This window comes from Ranitomeya variabilis, chromosome 7 (genome assembly GCF_051348905.1).
Source record: "Ranitomeya variabilis isolate aRanVar5 chromosome 7, aRanVar5.hap1, whole genome shotgun sequence".
NCBI classification, from domain to species: Eukaryota; Metazoa; Chordata; class Amphibia; order Anura; family Dendrobatidae; genus Ranitomeya; species Ranitomeya variabilis.
Window position 1 is genome coordinate 236472388 of NC_135238.1, and position 22864 is coordinate 236495251.

General features: G+C 48.1%; 1 protein-coding gene across 2 annotated transcripts; it reads left to right on the forward strand.

Annotated features, from left to right (window-relative positions):
• Window positions 1–437: 437 nt before the first annotated feature.
• ERCC3 (ERCC excision repair 3, TFIIH core complex helicase subunit) lies at window positions 438–21211 on the forward strand. 2 transcript variants are annotated; one of them, XM_077273247.1, is made up of 15 exons: window positions 438–593; window positions 5543–5748; window positions 7734–7970; window positions 8501–8550; window positions 10176–10311; window positions 10661–10825; window positions 11119–11323; window positions 12195–12509; window positions 12755–12939; window positions 13873–14075; window positions 16035–16131; window positions 16559–16676; window positions 19259–19377; window positions 19721–19876; window positions 20671–21211. In XM_077273247.1, exons 1-15 carry the CDS (start codon window positions 566–568, stop codon window positions 20803–20805), a joined length of 2355 nt encoding a protein of 784 aa, XP_077129362.1. In that variant the 5' UTR covers window positions 438–565; the 3' UTR covers window positions 20806–21211. The 2 variants fall into 2 exon arrangements, 1 of the variants encoding a protein (XP_077129362.1); XR_013217876.1 differs by lacking the exon at window positions 20671–21211 and having other exon boundaries at window positions 16559–16675; window positions 19257–19377; window positions 19721–19860.
• Window positions 21212–22864: the final 1653 nt, after the last annotated feature.

Genomic DNA, 22864 nt, shown 5'->3' on the forward strand with positions numbered 1-22864 from the left:
AAACCTAATCGGGCTCTCTCTACGTCCCGGAAGTGGGCGGGGCTTCACCGGCGGCCGCAAATTCGGGATTTTTAAATGCCCGAAGCGGGACAGCGGGACCCCGGTGCCAAAGCGGGACTGTGACTGTGACTGAAATCGGGACGGTTGGGAGGTATGGGCCACTAGCACAGCTGATACGAGCCACACAGGGAGGACCGGTCCCACCACGCTGTAGCCTGGACGCCCATAGCAATTGATCACATCGGTGAAATGTGACGGATTAGTGATAAATCAATCATAAGACCCTGTGTGCAGTCACTCAGCCAAGTGATGAGGAGCATGCGCAGTTCAGTCTCCTCGGACAGCAACATTCATTGTAACAACAAACAACACGGCAGCTTCCAATCACAAGCTCGACAAGCCACGCCCCTGATGCTGATTGGTCGATTTGCCGGAAGTTGAAGGCGTTTCCGGTTGTCGTTTTCTGCTGAGCGGTGTTATTGGCCAGTCCTCTGCAGGGGGCGGGGCTCTGCTGCTGTGGTGCTCCTGCTGCTCCTGGTTTCCTGTCATCACCTGCGGCCGCGGAATGGGCAAGAAGGACAGAGGCGACCGAGGTAGGAGACTGCGGGCGGCACCGGGACTACAGCGCCTGTCAGCCGTGCGACCACAGCTGGTGGAGGGGAGTCTGCCTGCTGGGGGCTGTAGTGCCGCAGTTGTGTCATATAAGAGATGCTGGGAGTTGTAGTTCTCCCATTACTCTGTAGTTAGATGAGGAGTTGTTGCATACCTCCCAACTTTTGAAGATGGGAAAGAGGGACAAAGTTTGCGGCGCGCAAATTTTAGGCCACGCCTCTGACCACACCCATTCATAATTAGTCACACCCATATCCACGTCCCAAGCACACCCATTTAGCACTGCTGATCACACTGTTTCATATACAATAGTTATAAACAAAAAAATATGGCCACACAGTGCTCCATACTGTATAATGGCCACACATGATGCCCCATACTGTATAATGGCCACACATGACGCTCCATACTGTATAATGAACACACATGACGCTCCATAGTGTATAATGGCCGCACATGATGCTCCATACTGTATAATGAACGCACATGATGCTCCATACTGTATAATGGCCGCACATGATGCTCCATACTGTATAATGGCCACACATGATGCTCCACACTGTATAATGACCACACATGATGCTCCATACTGTATAATGGCCGCACATGATGCTCCATACTGTATAATGACCGCACATGATGCTCCATATTGTATAATGACCGCACATGATGCTCCATACTGTATACTGGCTGCACATGATGCTCCATACTGTATAATGACCGCACATGATGCTCCATACTGTATAATGACCACACATGATGCTCCATACTGTATAATGACCACACATGAAGCTCCATACTGTATAATGGCCGCACATGATGCTCCATACTGTATAATGACCGCACATGATGCTCCATACTGTATAATGACCGCACATGATGCTCCATACTGTATAATGACCGCACATGATGCTCCATACTGTATAATGGCCGCACATGATGCTCCATACTGTATAATGACCGCACATGATGCTCCATACTGTATAATGACCGCATGCATACTGTATAATGGCCGCACATGATGCTCCATACTGTATAATGAACGCACATGATGCTCCATACTGTATAATGACCGCACATGATGCTCCATATTGTATAATGACCGCACATGATGCTCCATACTGTATACTGGCTGCACATGATGCTCCATACTGTATAATGACCGCACATGATGCTCCATATTGTATAATGACCGCACATGATGCTCCATACTGTATACTGGCTGCACATGATGCTCCATACTGTATACTGGCTGCACATGATGCTCCATATTGTATAATGACCGCACATGATGCTCCATACTGTATAATGACCGCATGCATACTGTATAATGGCCGCACATGATGCTCCATACTGTATAATGAACGCACATGATGCTCCATACTGTATAATGACCGCACATGATGCTCCATACTGTATAATGGCCGCACATGATGCTCCATACTGTATAATGACCGCACATGATGCTCCATACTGTATAATGACCGCATGCACACTGTATAATGGCCGCACATGATGCTCCATACTGTATAATGAACGCACATGATGCTCCATACTGTATAATGACCGCACATGATGCTCCATATTGTATAATGACCGCACATGATGCTCCATACTGTATACTGGCTGCACATGATGCTCCATACTGTATAATGACCGCACATGATGCTCCATATTGTATAATGACCGCACATGATGCTCCATACTGTATACTGGCTGCACATGATGCTCCATACTGTATACTGGCTGCACATGATGCTCCATATTGTATAATGACCGCACATGATGCTCCATACTGTATACTGGCTGCACATGATGCTCCATACTGTATAATGACCGCACATGATGCTCCATACTGTATAATGACCGCACATGATGCTCCATACTGTATAATGACCGCACATGATGCTCCATATTGTATAATGACCGCACATGATGCTCCATACTGTATAATGACTGCACATGATGCTCCATATTGTATAATGACCACACATGATGCTCCATACTGTATACTGGCTGCACATGATGCTCCATATTGTATAATGACCGCACATGATGCTCCATACTGTATAATGACTGCACATGATGCTCCATACTGTATAATGACCCCACATGATGCTCCATACTGTATTATGGCCACAGTTCTCCATACTGTATAATGACATACAGGCACGCAGCTCACACACATGCAGCATCACACACACAGTATCACACATACACACGCAGCATCACAAACGCAGCTCACAAACACATGCAGCTTTGACACAAATGCATCACACATGCAGCCATCACACACACACACACAGCCATCACACACACACGCAGTCATCACACACACGCAGTCATCACACACACACGCAGCCATCACACACACACACGCAGCCATCACACACACACACACGCAGCCATCACACACACATGCAGCCATCACACACACACACACACACACACACGCAGCCATCACACACACACACGCAGCCATCACACACACACACACACACGCAGCCATCACACACACGCAGCCATCACACACATGCAGCCATCACACACACACGCAGCCATCACACACACACACACGCAGCCATCACACACATGCAGCCATCACACACACCCAGCCATCACACACACACACACCCAGCCATCACACACACACACACACCCATCACACACACACACTCAGCCATCACACACACACACCCAGCCATCACACACACACACCCAGCCATCACACACACCCACACGCAGCCATCACACACATGCAGCCATCACACACACCCAGCCATCACACACACCCAGCCATCACACACACACACACCCAGCCATCACACACACACACACACCCAGCCATCACACACACACACACACCCAGCCATCACACACACACACTCAGCCATCACACACACACACCCAGCCATCACACACACACACCCAGCCATCACACACACCCAGCCATCACACACACCAGATACCTCATACACACATGACACACACACAAATGCAGCATCACACATCACACACACACATCACACACACACACACACAATCTCCTCTGTGGTGCAGGGGCGGCTGATCTGTCCATGTGCAGCTCTTCAGTTTCTCCGGCTGCTCACAGCTCTGCACTGTCCCGGCACCTCCCCCGTCTCTCCTTCTCTGCCGGGATAGCAGCTAAGAGCAGGAGACGCCGGAGCTCTGTGCACACACCTCAGGTAGTGAGTCGCTGACCTCTCATCTTGATCGCTGCTGGCTCTCTGCCTCAGCGTGGCAGCGCCGCACACACAGGGGGCGGGGGCGGGGGAGGGATCGGTCGGGAGGAGACCCAGCATGTATAAGAAAAAAAAAACAGCCACAAACCTAATCGGGCTCTCTCTACGTCCCGGAAGTGGGCGGGGCTTCACCGGCGGCCGCAAATTCGGGATTTTAAATGCCCGAAGCGGGACAGCGGGACCCCGGTGCCAAAGCGGGACTGTGACGCTGAAATCGGGACGGTTGGGAGGTATGGTTGTTGGCTAATCACACTGTAGAAACTTGGGCATAAGGAATGCTGGGAGTTGTAGTGCTATCTTGGTGTGGCTTGTTGAGACTTGTGGTCCTTCTCTGCCCTGTCTGCTGTGAGTCGTAGCCTGTGCTGATATCTGCCCATGTCTGACTGGCTCCTCACTGTGGGGGTCCGAGCCTGTGCTGATACCTGACCCATGTCTGACTGGCTCCTCACTGTGGGGGTCTGAGCCTGTGCTGATTTCTGCCTCATGACAGGCTGTGGCTCCTCACTGTGGAGGTCTGAGGGCTTGTTCACACTTTGCAGATTTTGCTGCGGATTTTTCCGCAGAGGATTTGGAAAAAACGCAGTGCAAAACCGCTGCGGTTTTCACTGCGGATTTTCCTGCAGTTTCTTCTGCGGATTCCTCTGCGGGTTTTCAACAGCACTTTCCTATTGGTGCATGTTGAAAACCGCTGCGGAATCCGCAGAAGGAAGTGACTTGCTCCTTCTTTTTTTCCGCAGCAATTCCGCGCGGTTTTTAAAGGGATTTTCCGCAATGTGGGCACAGCGGTTTTTGTTTTCCATAGGGTAACATTGTACTGTACCCTGCATGGAAAACTGCTGCGGATCCGCAGCAAAAACCGCAAAGTGTGAACATAGCCTGAGCCTGTGCTGATATCTGCCCCATGTCCGGCTGTTGCTTCTCACTGTGGGGGTCTGAGCCTGTGCTGATATCTGCCCCATGTCCGACTGGCTCCTCACTGTGGGGGGTCTGAGCCTGTGCTGATTTCTGCCTCATGTCCGGCTGTGGCTCCTCACTGTGGGGGTCTGAGCCTGTGCTGATATCTGCCCCATGTCCGGCTGTGGTTCCTCACTGTGGGGGTCTGAGCCTGTGCTGATATCTGCCCCATGTCCGGCTGTGGCTCCTCACTGTGGAGGTCCGTGCCTGTGCTGATTTCTGCCTCATGACAGGCTGTGGCTCCTCACTGCGAAGGTCCGAGCCTGTGCTGATATCTGCCCCATGTCCAAAATAGTAAAGCAACAGCGCTCCATCCGGGTGTAGTAGTTCAAAAAGACAAGTTTATTTTGCCATAGTAGAGCAACATTTCGACCAAGTAGGTCTTTTTCTGATATCTGCCCCATGTCTGACTGTCTCCTCACTGCGGGGGTCTGAGCCTGTGCTGACATCTGCCCCATGTCCGACTGGCTCCTCACTGCGGGGGTCTGAGCCTGTGCTGATATCTGCCCCATGTCAGGAATGAACGTCTTTCCTGGAGCTGCCCCCTATGAACCAGCTGCCATCTGGGATTTTCTGGTCAGTGCGGTCACCTGGGTCTGTCCAGTCCTAATGTCCGGACAGCGTCGGCCCTGTGGGCCGGATATGCAGCTTTGTCTAGTGTTTCTCACAGCGATGCAGGGGATATTAACCCTCGGTGTTAATCCTCCTTACAGACAAGAAAAAATCCAAGAAGCGTCACTATGATGAAGAGGAGGAAGATGACGATGACGTGGCGCCCACTTATGACCAGGAGGCTGTGCCCTCTGCGGCTGGAAAGCAAGTGGACGAGGCCAGCACCAAACTGGACGAGTACAACGCCAAAGATTACAGATCGGAAATGCCCCTGAAGGGCGACCACACGTCCCGTCCTCTCTGGGTGGTAGGTGTCTGAGTCCAGCTATAAAATGGACGTGTGCCCCCCCCACCGCCTGCATATTCCCTGCTGATCAGCGGCGCCCGGTTGTGCGGCGGCCACTTCTCATAGCTATTACAAAGTTTGAATGAATGAATGAGACAATTAAGTCTTATCCAGATCCTCACCTACTATGACTTGGGGTATAAGGGCACCACCGGGTGAAAAAGGAAACCTAAATTACCGTGGAGCGCCCCTACCGAATAATTTACAAATGAAGAGACATATATTTCACCCACTTTAATATAGAAAAAAAAAAAAAGCCCCCCTGGATTGAAGCAACCTCTCATCACATGGGGGGGGGGGGCTCCTGTGCGTCCAGTGTTCTGTGCTTCCTCCTGAACGATGCTGAAAACTCCATGATGTCGTTATATATTGGCGACGACATGAAGGTGCAAACTGGGAGGCCGCGCTGGTCTCCTGCTCGTCCCCCCCCCTGCGCTGGTCTCCTTCTCGTCCCCCCCCCCCCCCTGCGCTGGTCTCCTTCTCGTCCCCCCCCCCCCCCCCCCCGCGCTGGTCTCCTGCTCATCGTCGTCCCCCCCCCCCCCCGCGCTGGTCTCCTGCTCATCGCCCCCCCCCCGCGCTGGTCTCCTGCTCGTCCCCCCCCCTGCGCTGGTCTCCTTCTCGTCCCCCCCCCCCCCCTGCGCTGGTCTCCTTCTCGTCCCCCCCCCCCCCCCCCCCCGCGCTGGTCTCCTGCTCATCGTCCCCCCCCCCCCCCCCCCCGCGCTGGTCTCCTGCTCATCGCCCCCCCCCCCCCGCGCTGGTCTCCTGCTCGTCGCCCTTACCACCAGTTTTTTCACAGGTTGTTCCTTCATCCCGGTTGATAAACGCCGATTTAGGTTAAGGTCCCACGTTGAGTTAGTGACTTTGGTGCAAAAAACTGAGCATTTTCCAGTTCCAGCAAAGTGGATAAGGCTGATAAAAATTTCCTGCCCACTGAGCTTTTTTTTTTTTTTTTTTTTTTTTTAAATACTCTGTAAACTATGACTATCAATAAAGTTTTGGCAAAATCAAAGCCAAATATCACAAATTATCAAACACTAAGCAGCTTTATTTAAAACTTGATGTAAAAAAATAGACAAAACTGTAGTGTCAAAAGTGCAATGAAAAAAAGTGCAAGTTACCAAACAGCTAAAAGGTTTCAGATTGTTTGCACATCAGAAGCTGATCAGAAGCTGAGCAGGGAACGCTGGCTGCTGCCGATCTCTGAGGACGCTGGTTGGTGGATAATCCTTGTCAATCTGCTGCAGAGAAAACCGCAATCCTGCAGCCCAGCCTCGGGGTCGGCCTCTGATTTCTGCCACTGATTTTATGCGTGTGCTCCATTTCCGTGTGCAGAGTCTCGTTTTTGCGATCGCTGGGTTCTTAGCAGTTGAGCCCCCAGTTACTGTATGAATTTAAAGGGGGTCTGTCTCACCAAAACTTTGATTAACACAACTTATATACTCCTTTCGGGGACTTGGCCTCTATAACATCATCCCTGACGTCCAAATGTCACATATTTAATTGTACAAAAAAAAGTTTTCTTTCGTTTGTAAATGAGTGCTCCTCGCCTCAGCGTTCCAGGTGCTCACATACAGTGGCAGTACACGTGAGTGGTTATCGCCCTCCTGCCTGCATCAGCCGCACTGCCACCGTGCCGGTACTTGCTGGGCTCTGTAGTGAGCCAGTGCTGTGGAGCGCTGCCTGGCATGCTGACTGAGGGGGCATCGGTGCACTGAGCTCTTGGTCACGCCAAGGGGGCACCGAGGAGCCCTCATGTGCATAACTAAAGTTACCTCCTATACTGCGGGGATGGATTTTTGGGGGCTAAGACCCTTGTGGGACTGTATGAATAGTTTTGGTGGTGACACTCCCTTTAAGTGATATTATTATTGTAGAATTTAGGATTGTAAATTGGGGAATTTTTGAGGGAAATTCAGGTGATCATCAGTGATTTATGTTTGCTCCAGGCCCCAGACGGACACATCTTTTTGGAAGCCTTCTCTCCGGTCTATAAATACGCCCAGGACTTCCTTGTCGCCATCTCGGAGCCCGTCTGCCGTCCGGTGCATGTCCACGAGTACAAGCTCACGGCCTACTCCCTGTACGCTGCCGTCAGTGTTGGGCTGCAGACCTCAGACATCATTGAGTATCTACAGAAGCTGAGCAAAACCGGCGTGCCCGAGGGAATCGTGCAGTTCATCAAGGTGAGCGCTCGAGACGGGGGTCTGGCAGGTGCTTAAGGGGACAGTCTCATGTTAAATGCTTCCCCCATACTGGTCCGTAGAACGCTCTGCCCTTAGCGAGGTCAATGAGATCAATGGACGACTCTGTAAGCCTAGACTTATCGAAGGACCAGTCAGAGACCACCCTGAAAGCTGGAGGACCCCTATAATTAAGAGCATTTGTCCATGTTACTTGTGCTCTATAAAGATGAAACGCCAATAATAATGAGGTTCTGTAACTTTATGCCATACATTCTTCTGTACATCCAGAGGCTGAAATGCGCTGTGGTTATGTGCGAGTGACACGGCTGCAGAGCTTGTTAGTGTCGCGTGGGTTTTGTTTTGAGCTCGGCACTTGTGTAACTAGTCAGGAGGAGTTTCTAGTCACTGGTTCCTTCATTTTAGGACTTATGGGGGTCTCCGAGACAAGAAAGGACTTGGTAGAAATGTCTGTGACCCGCTAACTGCCCAGTAGGGTTAGTTAATAGAAATCTTTTGTTTCTCACCTGCAGCTCTGCACTGTCAGCTATGGGAAAGTCAAGCTGGTATTGAAGCACAACAGGTGAGGTATGATCTACGCTGCGGCTTGTGCCGGTCCGTGCGCTGTGTGGACCCCGAGCAGGTGCAAGACCCCGGCAGGGCTGCTCATCTCTCCTGCTGAGTGCACATAGCCCGACCATGGAGCTGTAGCTGCTGTTTGCTGTGCTGCTGCGCCATGCTTTCCTGTGCACTGCAGTTACTACAGAGAGTCCTAACCAAAGACTAGAGGGGTCTGCTGCCGAGACCCCCACCGATTCACAGCACGGTGCTCTCATGTGTTTATTCAGGGCTGTGCGGCTGGCATTGGTGCTGGCCTATGCTCTGGCTTGGAGCGGGGCTTGTTCACACAGCGTTTTGTCCGTTCTGTTTTAGCAGCAGGAAAAAAAGTGTTTCCCAGTAGCCGCAAAATAAATGAGATTTCTAAAATGTCACTCACTCACTCCTCTCCTTTTTTCATTTTTTAAGCACTGCATTTATTTGCTCAGCGTTTTAAGGTTATGTTCACACATTGCATTTTTGCAGTGTTTTGTTTCTACACCAAAAACTACAGTATAGTGGTGGCAGTAAAACATTCGCATTCTATACACAGGTTTTGGTTGCATTTTTATTTGCTTTCTTTTCATTCATTTGAATGGGTGAAAAAGGGGAAGGAATTGACAGCTGCAGGTTTTAAAAATCTCATTCTATCTGCTGGTTCTGTAAAATGCAGCGTTTTTTGGCCACTGAGAAAAACGCAAAAAGTCTCTGCAAAAATGCCACGTGTGAACATAACCTTACAACTTTTTGTCAATCAGACCAATTAAACTGCATCAGAAATACATATTTTAATACAGGTTAGCTCCTTCATTTTCCTTGTGATTGAGTTTTTCCTACGGAGAAAAAATGCAACAAAAACGCGTTGTGTGAACGTATCCTGAGCTGCTGTTAAACAAAGTGGATGTGATTCCATGAACTCTCCTGACAGCTGTGTTTTTAAAGATGCTGCAGAACCTCACTTTGGAATTTTTTTATTTTTAAATTACTGTAACTGTAGTCCCGTACTCCTTCCCAAGTGCGGAGACTCTGCGTGTTTTCCCAGCACATTTTGCGCTCTTGTTCACACCAAAATATGCGACTTTGCATTTCCCATTTTCACTGCAGATTAGTTCAGACGTCATTGTGTGTTACACAATCGATTACAGGTTTCGTCAGCGTTTTTTATACAGTTTTTTTTCTGTAGATGATACGATTCTACACTTGGACGCGATTGCAGATTTACAAATGTTTTTTCTCGGGTTCCTTATATGAAACTATGGAGAAAAAAAAAATGAAAATTTCTACTTTCTTTGAATGACTGGTGGGCAGGAGTTTTCATGAAACTGCATACACTTTGCTTGAACTCGAAGAACGGTAGATATTCCGCCCCCAGAAAACACATTATTTATGCTACGTGGAACATGGTCGTAGAGACATGAAAAATGCATTAAAAACGTTTGTATTTCTGCTCTAAAAAAGCATTAAGACCGGCAAAATTTGCATAAAAAAACTCAGTGCAAAAACCACAACTGCAATAAATGCAGCAGATTGCTATCGTGTAATTTGGGGGGGACGTCCGGGAAGAACATGCAGCGTTTCCACATGGCCTAAATGTGATCACATGACCTGCAGATACTTCGTGGAGAGCGCTCACCCAGACGTCATCCAGGATCTTCTAAAAGACAGAGTCGTCCGCGGCTGCAGACTGAGGAATGAGGAGGGAGAAGAGACAGAGCTGATCACCGAGACCTTTACTAGCAAATCCGCGGTAAGTCCATTCACTGACTGCTAGCAGACTTATACTGTGAAACCCGTCCGCCAGGAACGATCATTGTCGTTTATCCTGTACAAAATGGCACTAAAGAAACTTCATGAAACTTCTAGAAGAAATAGGAAAGAGGCAAAATCAGCACGTGCCCCTCATCCAGACGTACTGTCCCTGCACATATGGAAAGGTGAAGTCCTCGCCCTCCACCTCGTATATCCTCAGACTTGCTGCCCCGTGCTTTACACTGCAGCGCAGCTCATTCACATTGGTGCACGTTTAGATCCTTACTGCAGTATGTTCTGCGGCCGACCAGAGACGAGACTTCTTCTTACGGCACATTTATTCCCAGATCTCCAAGACGACGGATCCGGCCGGGGGCCCCTCCACTTCCCAGACCCCTGAGACGCAGAATAAGACCGACGTCCCGGCCGACCTGTTTGAGTTCTACGAACAGATGGACAAAGAAGAAGAGGAGGAGGAAGAGACACAGACTGTATCATTCGAGGTTAAACAGGTAAAACCGCTCGTATTTAGTCCTCGCTGTCGTAGGCATTGGTCCACCAGCTTGCTGACTATTTCCTATAGCACAGAGCGCTGTGAGTCGCTTCTACACGTCAGATTTGCTTTCCTCTCCAGCCTGACGATAGATGTGATGATGATGGTTCCACATCGGCAGCAAAAAGCAAAAGTATTGTCAAAGTTGCTGCAAAGTAAATCTAGGTGCATTGGCATAAAGGAACTGGCTGTAAGAACCCCCCGGCCTCGCGTCTTCCCCGCTAGTAATGGCTGCCATGGTGTCTTTTTCAGGAATTGATTGAGGATCTCCAGAAGCGGTGCATCTACCTGGAGTACCCGCTCCTGGCAGAGTACGACTTCAGGAATGACACCATGAACCCGGACATCAACATTGACCTGAAGCCCACCGCCGTCCTGCGCCCGTACCAAGAGAGGAGCCTGCGCAAGATGTTTGGCAATGGCCGCGCCCGCTCCGGGGTGATTGTGCTCCCCTGCGGTGAGGGTCTTTGTCGGTTCAGCTTTCTTCAGTGGTTTCCTATGTGGTGTTAGCCGTACACTGTAAATTCAGAGAACTGGAAGTTATTCCCTGTCCTATGCATGGCGCAGAGCGCACTCCTGCACTTGCTCGAACATTGTCCTGTTCACATTGGTCTTTGCACCCAGTGCTCAGGATCAGTGCAGGTCAATGCATTATCCAACTTTCAGTTCTCAGAATTTCCCTCTACCCCTTTGACAATGGTCGGTGAGGGGTGGATGCAACAAGCTGGAACTGCCAGCAGAGGGGGCATTTTCAGTAATTGCGGCAGTGGAGGGGAGCTGCCAGCAGAGGGCGCAATATACCAGTAGTTTGCAGCAGGACAGACGGCAATGGATCACAGGTGGTCAGTGCAATATCCAGGGTCGCAGAGAGCCGCTCCCTCCTCTCCAGCTGCCTATTCCACATGGGTCTCAATATTTATGCAATTGTTTAGGCTTTTATTAACTCAATGCCTCAGGATCTGTTTAAGATCTTGGTCGCAACAATGTATCAAATCAATCAAAATGTGTTCTACTGTCAGCAGAGGATTAGTTACAATTATATCTGATGTATCCCCTGCACTGATAGTTTGTTACAATGTGTCAGTGCAGGTAAAGTCTTCTAGTTTGAGATGTTTAGACGACTTGTATGCAATTGTAACAAACTCTCAGCAGTATCGTGTTGGGTCAGGATGAGTTTCATTTGTGCTGATGTAAACAGGAATTCAATGACACGAAGCAGAGATACCTGAATACAAAGTGTAATAGAAAGTTTCAGGACTCTTCTTCGTCCTGTTAATCTGTGCTGCGGCTGGACCTGATGTTCTTGATGAGAGCGTTTCTATCTGCAGGTGCCGGGAAGTCTCTGGTTGGTGTCACCGCCGCCTGCACCGTGCGGAAAAGGTGCCTGGTGCTGGGTAATTCTGCCGTGTCAGTGGAGCAGTGGAAAGCGCAGTTTAAGATGTGGTCGACCATTGACGACAGCCAGATCTGTCGCTTCACCTCCGACGCCAAGGACAAGCCCATCGGGTGCTCCATCGCCATAAGCACGTACTCCATGCTGGGGCACACAACCAAGAGGTCATGGGAAGCAGAGCGGGTGATGGAGTGGCTGAAAAGTCAGGAGTGGGGTCTGATGATACTGGACGAGGTGCATACTATTCCAGGTACAGGGGAGCAAAGTTTTTTTTTTTTTACTCTGGTTACATCCAATGCTGCGGTAACTATAGATTGTACAGGACATTCCTGTACAGGGAGACTGAAAACTGACCTAAGGTATGCAGCTCTGGATGTGACTAGAGTGTAATGTCTGATAAGTGACCAACACTTTGCACTTTCTCTCGTCTTTATTAGACTTCCATAACCTTCTGCTTCTTTACGTTGATTTGCATCAGCTTTTTATTTCTTGCAGCAAAGATGTTCCGCCGCGTCCTGACCATCGTCCAGGCTCACTGTAAGCTCGGGCTCACCGCCACCCTAGTCCGAGAGGACGACAAAATAGTCGACCTGAATTTTCTGATTGGCCCAAAGTTGTACGAAGCCAACTGGATGGAGCTGCAGAACAACGGCTACATCGCAAAGGTGCAGTGTGCGGAGGTAAGGGGGCAGGTGGGTTATGTTGGGGGCTACTCATCCCTATCCATCATGGACCTGCCTTCTTCAGGACCGAGTGCTCCACAATGTCTGCACGGCGCCATTGTCACCTTCTTATGCACAGTGGAGAGGGCACAATTGGGGCATTTCTGGGCATGCCCCATAGGTCGGTGTTGTGGTAGTGATCGTTATCCGACCTGTTAGTGTAGTCTTACTATTATGTCTCGGGCAATGCAGGGTCTGCTGGGGAGGAGCCTTGTTATAATGGCCGACATCCATGCAAGAGTTTAATCTTGCGTTATAGTGGTAATTTATGGAGCTTTTATGCCTTGTTAACCCCTTAAAGACACTGTCCAGTTTGAGCCTTCTAGGTATTTTCCAGATTGGGGCCAGGTTTTTGCGAGCACTATGACACTGCTAGGTGTCCACCTCTATGTAGGACGGATTGAGTGGCCGAGATCAGAGTTTACTCCGATCCTGTAAGTTGGTGCCGGCTGCGGATGGCGCGGTCCCGTCTCCCGAATCTCTGTCATACCTCCACTGCAATAAGCTTTCTCACAGCTCGTCATAGTATGACGCGTTTCCTGACTGCTTAAATGTCTTCGCCCCCCATAACGTTTTCCTCGCCCCTCCTGCAGACTCTCTGCTGTTTGTCACTTTTTTCCTCGTTCCGCTTTCATTGTTGCTTTTTTCTTCTGCTAATTCCATGAAAGCCTTGGAGCTGATTAAGACGTTGTCTTTTCTTCCCGGCGGTCGGAGGAGGCTGTTGCCGTGGTGAGCCGCCGCTCTTGTACCCCGTGGCTCGTATTGAGGCTTTTACCTTCGGGGTCTATTCAGCTTCTTCCTCTCACCAGACAAACGAGCTGCGTGTTCAGAATACGGCCCAGGCCTCCATGTTGGCCGCCTGCTTCCTCCTCTCCTTCCTTTCTCCCTCAGGTCTGGTGCCCCATGTCCCCCGAGTTTTACAGAGAATACGTCGCCATCAAGACAAAGAAGCGGATTCTGTTATACACCATGAACCCAAATAAATTCCGAGCCTGCCAGTTCCTGATTAAGTTCCATGAGCGGCGGAATGACAAGATCATTGTGTTCGCAGACAATGTGTTTGCGCTGAAGGAGTACGCCATCAGGCTCAACAAGTAAGTGGCCCTGCATGACAATGAGCCGCAAGCTCCTGGGATTTTTGTTTTAAACTTTTTTAGCAGAGGGTGAGTTACTGGGGCGTTTGACTTCAGTCTTCAGCGGTGGAAAGATTTCTGCTTTGGTAGTGAGAACAAAGAAAATAATGCAAAAAAATATGTGAATCTGTCAAAACGGCCGACTGCTTGTGTATGTACATGAAAAGAGCACTATTTCTGGCCTTTATATCACTTTTATTTTGCATTTTTCACCAGTTTTTCCCTCTGCTCCATCTCTAATGTTCAGTTGTCTCTGTGGGGGTAGACGAGCTGCTATGTCTCCTATACACCATACACAGAGACGAGAAAGCAGGAATCCCTGTCTGTATGTAGCACATGATCAAAAGTTGCAGCAGCATTATTTTTCAACAGTGTAGCTGTGAATCCAGCTCTGGGCTGAGATAGACACTTACTAAAAGCAGCAGCAAGAACGTTTACATTAGTACTGAGCAGTGTAGCTGTGAATAAAACGCTAGGAGATCTAAAACACTCAATACAGAGCAGCAGCATGGAGGACATTCCTCAGTAGTACTGAGCAATGTTGCTGTGAGTACACCACCACACCTGTTCACAGATTACTAGTGCTATTGAAATTTAGCCTCATTCAATTGAAAGCAGCTGAGCTGCAATACCAGACACAACCTGTGGTCAGATGTGGGGGTGTTTCTTAAAGAAGCAGCAATGTTTTCCAGTGCCCAGATAAGGTTGCATTGTAACAGGCCAAGCGTAAATGTGGCTGTTCTGCTACATGTGATGTGATACAAATTCGACACGTGTGAAGTCCCGATGTAGTTTGTCGGCGATCATGAATTACTTTTGCAGCAGGGAGACCCATGGAAGTATCTTGTTTGCAAATCCTGACCAGCATGCGACTCCCGGCCAGATCGCACCAGAAAGTCGTGCGACTTCACTGCAGCAGCCGTCACACACATTCTGGGGCCCAAAAGTCTCCAAATAACCCTGAAAATAGAATGTAAAAGCAAAAGAAAAAAACGGGTCGTCCACTGGACTCGCGATTCTGGACTCGCGATTCTGGACTCGCGATTCTGGACTCCATCACTTGCAGTTTGTAATTAAAAATCCATCAAGTTACATTTTTCACAATTGTTAGTTGTTATATGGCTACAGGGTGACATCAGAGCACTTAAAATAACTGTGATAGTGTAAATGGTGCGTCTCCTACCCGGCGGCGACAAACTCCCCACTAGAGATTATCGAACATTTTCATACCATCTGGTCATTACTTGTCTGTCGCCTCAGCGATACATTGTTTCCAGTTAAGTCTAGAAATGTATCACTTTGTGACAAGTGGTTACAAGCGACCTGACAGGTGGCAATTGTCCTGTGTTGTGACTGCAGATGTGCTAATTTTCCTTTCTTCTGCTCTGCACTGGCGTGACCCAACCTTGTGCGTTATTATACGACACTGAATGCTGATCCTCAATCCAGACAGATGTTTTTTTTGTTTTTTTTTATTTCTGGGAAGGATCCTTTAATCTTTCTCAAATTGGCCTGAAAAGAGATTAGCAGCAGCGCTGCTGGAGGAATGTCATTAGATGTGTTCACTGTTCCGTGTGAGCGGGCAAGGAATGACCTCAGGGCGTTATTTCACCTCTCCCTCCGTCCTGGGGTGCGACCCCCTTATATGTGCTCGGCCTCTTACTGTCAAAATAGTTTTCAAAGCTTTTTCCATTTGCATGTATTGGAGTCTTGTTCCCTACAGACGACACCGTAAGTTCCTGCTTAGGTCGGGTCTAAACCTGTGCGCAGGATCTGCAGACACTGAGCTTCATCTGATCTGCTCTATAACTTCATGCTTTATCAATGCAGCTCTGGATGTGAATACTGTCATTCAGGATCCTATGGTGAAACATTGATTTAAGGCCGCCGTAACATTAACTTTCTTTATTTTTTCCCCAGACCTTACATCTACGGCCCGACCTCCCAGGGGGAACGGATGCAAATTCTGCAAAACTTTAAGCACAATCCAAAAATCAATACCATCTTTATATCAAAGGTAAGAAGGCAAATCAAATATCTGCAGCTTTCCAATCGCCTTCGTTGACATTTGTCACCATTCTAAAGATCTCTGCTTGCTGGATCAAGGGAAAGAAAATCTGCAAAGCTGGTTACGGTGTTGGCTTTCATTTATGAGCAGGACTCGCTCTGGAGGTCTAAGGGTCGGTCATATGTTCCATGATTCACATTGCAGCACCCTACTGAGAACACTCCCTGCTACTCAGTAACAAGCAAAGCCCGGATATTAATGACAGGTTTCCAGGTTCTAGTCACTGACTGCAAGCAATACAAAAAATACATAAATCAAAACTCTAGGCTGCTCGGAGTAACCTGTCACTGACCGACGACCGAGGGAATTTGTTGTCAATTTCTTTTCTATATTTGGGTATTTTAGCTGAACACTCGGTACATTTTGTTTTCGGCAGGTAGGTGACACTTCCTTTGATTTACCTGAAGCCAACGTTCTGATCCAGATCTCCTCACACGGAGGGTCCCGAAGGCAGGAGGCACAGCGTCTGGGCCGTGTCCTGAGAGCAAAAAAAGGTAAAGCTCTGTCCGTGAAGTTACTGTCAGCAGATACCTGCAGTGCATATAATGCTATCCTGGAGATCAGCAGCTGCTCCGTCACGTGGGACTCGCAAGGTCCAGATATTGGCTAATAATCAGGAAGATCCACAAGAAAGTAACTAAGGAGCAAGTAATTGGCAACACCCTCCCAATATCTCCATCAGTCAGATTTGTTAAATATACAGAATTATCCCAGGTGCGAATATTTGCCGTGTTGTAACTTTATTTTATCATCCTAGCCGATCAATGTATACATACATTACTGATCCCGAGTTATATCCTGTATTATACCCCAGAGCTGCACTCACTATTCTGCTGGTGCAGTCACTGTGTACATACATTACATTACTGATCCTGAGATACATCCTGTATTATACTCCAGAGCTGCACTCACTAATCTGCTGGTGCAGTCACTGTGTACATACATTACATTACTGATCCTGAGTTACATCCTGTATTATACTCCAGAGCTGCACTCACTATTCTGCTGGTGCAGTCACTGTGTACATACATTCCATTACTGATCCCGAGTTATATCCTGTATTATACTCCAGAGCTGCACTCACTATTCTGCTGGTGCAGTCACTGTGTACATACATTACATTACTGATCCTGAGTTACATCCTGTATTATACCCCAGAGCTGCACTCACTATTCTGCTGGTGCAGTCACTGTGTACATACATTACTGATCCTGAGTTACCTCCTGTATTATATTCCAGAGCTGCACTCACTATTCTGCTGGTGCAGTCACTGTGTACATACATTACATTACTGATCCTGAGTTACCTCCTGTATTATACTCCAGAGCTGCACTCACTAATCTGCTGGTGCAGTCACTGTGTACATACATTACATTACTGATCCTGAGTTACATCCTGTATTATACTCCAGAGCTGCACTCACTATTCTGCTGGTGCAGTCACTGTGTACATACATTCCATTACTGATCCCGAGTTATATCCTGTATTATACTCCAGAGCTGCACTCACTATTCTGCTGGTGCAGTCACTGTGTACATACATTACATTACTGATCCTGAGTTACATCCTGTATTATACCCCAGAGCTGCACTCACTATTCTGCTGGTGCAGTCACTGTGTACATACATTACTGATCCTGAGTTACCTCCTGTATTATATTCCAGAGCTGCACTCACTATTCTGCTGGTGCAGTCACTGTGTACATACATTACATTACTGATCCTGAGTTACATCCTGTATTATACTCCAGAGCTGCACTCACTATTCTGCTGGTGCAGTCACTGTGTACATAGATTACACTGCTTAGTTTAGCCATGCTGTTTCCGTCGCTCCTGCACATAATTAGTTTCGCCGGTCAGGAGTCCTGGAGAGCTGGGTGTTGAGCTGTTGGTGGCCATCACATGACTCGGCTGTAAAGTTTGTGCACCCTGATAGTTTCCGCTTTGCACTGCTGTTGTGATCGCTCTGTGGGTGGATTATTCCCACGTATCGGCGTGGTCTCACAGCTGGGCGCTGACGAGGTGAGACGACCGGAACGTGCGTTTCCGTCACTTATTAAATGCAGCTAATAGGCTTGAACGTTTCTCACGGCCTCTGACGCCATGACTTTACCATGTGGGGGGCCGACCTTTCCCTGCGGCCCCCGTGCCGCCTTCATCTCCTCCCTCGCCCGGCGTTCTGCCTGCGTCCTCTGATTTATGCCTCTTTATAAGCCCGGCTGCGGCTCCTACCTGTTACTGACTACGATGTGGTCGCTATTTTTTTTTTTCCTTTGTATTTTAATCTGCAGTCTCCTCTTGATGTGGCCTCAGTGGACATTGATGACACTTATGATTCTATGATTCTGATTGTCGCTGTTAATTTATTTTCCATTTTTTAAACGTAATAAAAATATTAATAAAAAAAAAAAAAAAAAAAAAAGAAGAAAACTGGTGGTTAAAGTCACGTTTTCTACTCAGTAGGAGGAGGCATGACTTCTCACCGCCCAATAGATTCGCTCTTAATTTTTTTAAATCCTGCAATGATTTAGCCGAAAATCTCCGGATAATGAAAACCGCAGTCACATCGGTAAAAGCTAAAGGATGCGGGGGCTGAACAAACCTGCAAAAGCCGGAATAAATGTTCCGCAAACCTAAGATAACCAAAAGAATGATGTCTCCAATCCCACAGGTTTGTCCCCATCTCTGCTGCTTTTACTGAATGGAAACATCGTCTTCAGAGGGTGAATACCGAACAGCTTGTTACAATTGTATCCTGTCTGGACAATCAACGGTACCTGCACTGACACATTGTAGCAAACTGTCAAGGACTTGGTTCTTCTGATGAATGCAGCTCACTGTACACTGGCTGTATACATTGTAACAAACGCTCAGCTGTGTGAAATATCAGGTCCATATGGGTGGGGGGGTTTAACCCTTTGCTTTACCCATTCTTTGTATTTCCCCTGTGTTCATACAGATGATATATTCACTGTCCTGCAGATTTCCTGACCCAGGGCTCCTAGCTGGACCCCCCCTTTACCAGGGCGTACACCCCTCTTATACCTATACGTGTCATGTGTGTTCTCTCTTTCCAGGAATGGTGGCTGAGGAATACAACGCCTTCTTCTATTCTCTGGTGTCGCAGGACACTCAGGAAATGGCCTATTCCACCAAGAGGCAGAGGTTCCTGGTGGATCAGGGCTACAGCTTTAAGGTAAGGGCAGGAGGGGTCCTGAGATCTAGGACAAGTCTGTGCAGCACTGAGAGGCAGTCTGCTGTACAGAAGATACAACCACTACTTTTTTATATGTACTTAAAGGGGTCATCCAGGCAGGGGGATAAGCAGGGAGGGGGCGATAGAAGGAGAACTCCATCACTGCTGGGTAATGGGGGGTCAAGGGGGGCCAAATAAAGTAACTACTGCAGGTTTACTGCTCTTCCTGAGGGCGTGGCATCTGCAGGGAGGAGGGGCCATCAGATAATGTATTCATAGTGGCCTTGCTGCTCATTTACATAACTGTGACAACCAAGTAATTTCCTCGTCCCCTTTCGACCAGGTGATCACAAAGCTGGCTGGCATGGAGGAGGAGGACCTGAGCTTCTCCACCAAGGATGACCAGCAGCTTCTCCTCCAGAAAGTGTTGGCCGCCTCCGACCTCGACGCCGAAGAGGAAGTGGTGGCCGGAGAGTTCGGATCCAAATCTTCCACCCACGTAAGTACGAGAGCGTCGCCTTGTAACCTCCTCTTCATGAGTGGACATCTGTGTCTTAAAGGGGAACTCCACAGTAAATCCCTGTGCACCCCCAGACTGAGATGGTAAAAAATCCTCACTCCCGCCAATGGGAAATGTGGGGCTTGTTGGTTTGTGGCCGAGCTTTAACCGAGAACGTCACTATTCACTGCAATCTCTAGGACAAGATCTTGGGTTCAAGTCCCTAAACGAGACGAAAAAATAAAGTAAAAAAAATAAATAAATCTCCTCCTTTTAAAGATAAAGGAATAAAAATATTTGGTTAGGAGTCTGTGAAAATGTTGACAAATGTAATATTTTATTAAATTTTTTTATTATAATGGGTTTTTTTTTTTTTTTTAATACTCTTCAAATTTGCCATCTCTGGAAACACACAGAGCTGATGAATCTTGTCACCGGCTCATTTTTACCATCTAGTGTCGTAAAAACAGAGCGTAAAAATCAATGGCAAATTTTTTTATTTTTTTTTTACCCATTTTATTACTTGAGTTTTTTTTTTTTCCCTCCCCCGCTGTTTTCAGTATATTGTTGGTAAAGGAAATTGTCATTCAAAACAACTTCTCTTGCAAAACAAACCCAAGCCCTCATATGACGTCCTCCTTTTGAGACAGTGATGGCTCTTGGAAGAAGTGAAGGGAAAAAAACTAAATTAGACTGCAGCAGGAAGGGGTTAATAAATGTTGCAAAATGCGCCAAAAAGCAGACACAAATGATACATTCCCTGATTGTCCTTCGTTCTTTCCTCCCCTCCGCAGGTCGCGCGGCGCGTCGGCACCATGAGCTCCATGTCTGGGGCAGACGACACTGTGTACATGGAATATCAGGCTCCCAGGAACAAGGGCGCCGGCAACAAACACGTGCACCCGCTCTTCAAGCGCTTCCGCAAATGAACCCCGCGGTTCTGCTGCTGCAGATCTGACGCGTCGTCCACACTGCGATAGTGGAACGCCGCTGACCCGCAGGACTCAAAATGCGCCGCTCAGGTTTATTTTTGAAGTTTTTTTTTCCCCCCTTTAAAAAACTATTTATCATTTTCGTGTGGATGATGTGATCGCAGGTGGATGCGGAGATGAATATTCCTATATTCCTTGCAGGAATAGTAATGAGTTTTCTTTCTGACCAGTAACATGTGTTTCTGGTTACAATGTAGCGATACATTGGCACGGACTGGCGGCTGTGGTACCCAGCGTGGGGGCGCAGCTGCTGCCAGCGACTCTTTTTATACGATGTGTATAAAGTCTGACTATACGGGCGTCTGTTTTACTTCCTTGCAATAAAGGTTTCAATTTGTTGTGACTTTTGTTCCGCTGCTGCTCTCTGGTATCAGCTCTTTTGTTTTGATCCAATGGGCGAAATTTCGAATCTGTGCCCTTAAGAGCTACGTCCGTACAGAACAGACATAACTGCTCATCCTGAGCCCTCTGGTTCATGAATAGAATGCTAGAAGTGCAGTAAGGACTGACCTACGCAATGGTAGAAGATGAAAGGAAGGAATAACTTCAGAGCAATTCACATTTATGACCCAATGAGGGTTGATTTCGATGTATGAGGGGCTCACAGCAAGATGACTGGACCCCAGAAAGATTTTAGTTCTGTAACTGTGATGCCTAATTGAAAAACGGCGCAGTAAAGATGTGACCGTTTCTGTCTGTTCACTGAAAGCAAGCGTAGATTTTGAAAACCAATAATACATAAGGAGAATCTTTGTTTTATGATCACGGAGTCTAATGGGCTGAATGCCTACGGACACGGGATTGTGAGTGCGGCTTTGGATGTGACTAGAGCAGATCTTGACACCTAGTGCTTTACATCTTGCGTCTCTTCACTCACGGCCTCAGGACAGAAGAGCGGAGACGTCGCTGCTCTTGTAGTCATGCCATATTACAGATGCTGGACTGGTGACTTTTCCGATTATCGGCCCCGGTGTCAGTGACGTCGCACATCTGGTTCTTATATTCCAATCTTTTCTGTGCCAACTTTTTTTTTTTTTTTTGGACTTTAACAGAAAAGATAAAATATAATCCGATTGTCCGACACTGATGGAATAAGGACGAATGATTCAGCGTTCTTCATGGACCGGGCATTTAAAGGGCCAGTAACCGTACACCTGACATCAGCCACATATGGCTGCTAACTGGGAACAATACATTGCATCTGCCTGGCCTTCAGTGGAGCCTGTCCATGATGTGACCATGCCGATGACGGGAGACCGCTCTTGTTAATTACCTGATGGCTGATAACATGGAGCAATAGTTAACAGGCAAAGCCACATTGCATTATTTATACAGGGGTCGTCATAACACTGAGGCCACCGGCGGGATAATGAATGTTCCCCATGCACTCGCCCAGCAAGGACCCTGCCAGATCGGTGCGGGGCATGGTACATGTCCCTGTTGTGCTGTCATGGCTGCAATGCTCTGCGCGTCCAGGCACATCTGTCTTCTGTGGGCTCAGACCAGACTGGTGCCACCAACTCCCCACATGTGCTGGGAAACCTCTGATAGCCAATTAGTGTCACTTCATAGGTATTAACCTAGGGAAGCGCCCCGCGAGACTGGCCACGTAGCGGGAGTGCGCCCCTCCAGACCCGCCACGTAGCGGGAGTGCGCCCCTCCAGACCCGCCACGTAGCGGGAGCCCGCTTCGCCAGACCGGCCGTATCTCACTTTTACAGCTGTAACGACGGCGACTTTCATTAGGGGATAAATCCCTACAGTGTCAATCATGGTGGAACTGCAAGCTGGACATTTCCTAATAGTCACATGCAAATTATTATATTTTTAGGAAACCATCAAAGTTGTAACATAATAACAATTTTACTGCAATTCATTTGTGACTTCATGAAGAATATGACTGATTTCTTTCAAAAAACAGCGCCACCCCTGCCCATAGGTTGTGTGTGGTATTACAGCTCAACCCCATAAGGTGCAATACCAGCCACTACCTGCAG

Coding starts and splice junctions, on each gene's coding strand:
- ERCC3 (XM_077273247.1), top strand. CDS start 566: ATGGGCAAGAAGGACAGAGGCGACCGAG. Junction 16,132..16,558: donor ATACCATCTTTATATCAAAG/GTAAGAAGGCAA, acceptor TGTTTTCGGCAG/GTAGGTGACACTTCCTTTGA. Junction 19,378..19,720: donor ATCAGGGCTACAGCTTTAAG/GTAAGGGCAGGA, acceptor CCTTTCGACCAG/GTGATCACAAAGCTGGCTGG.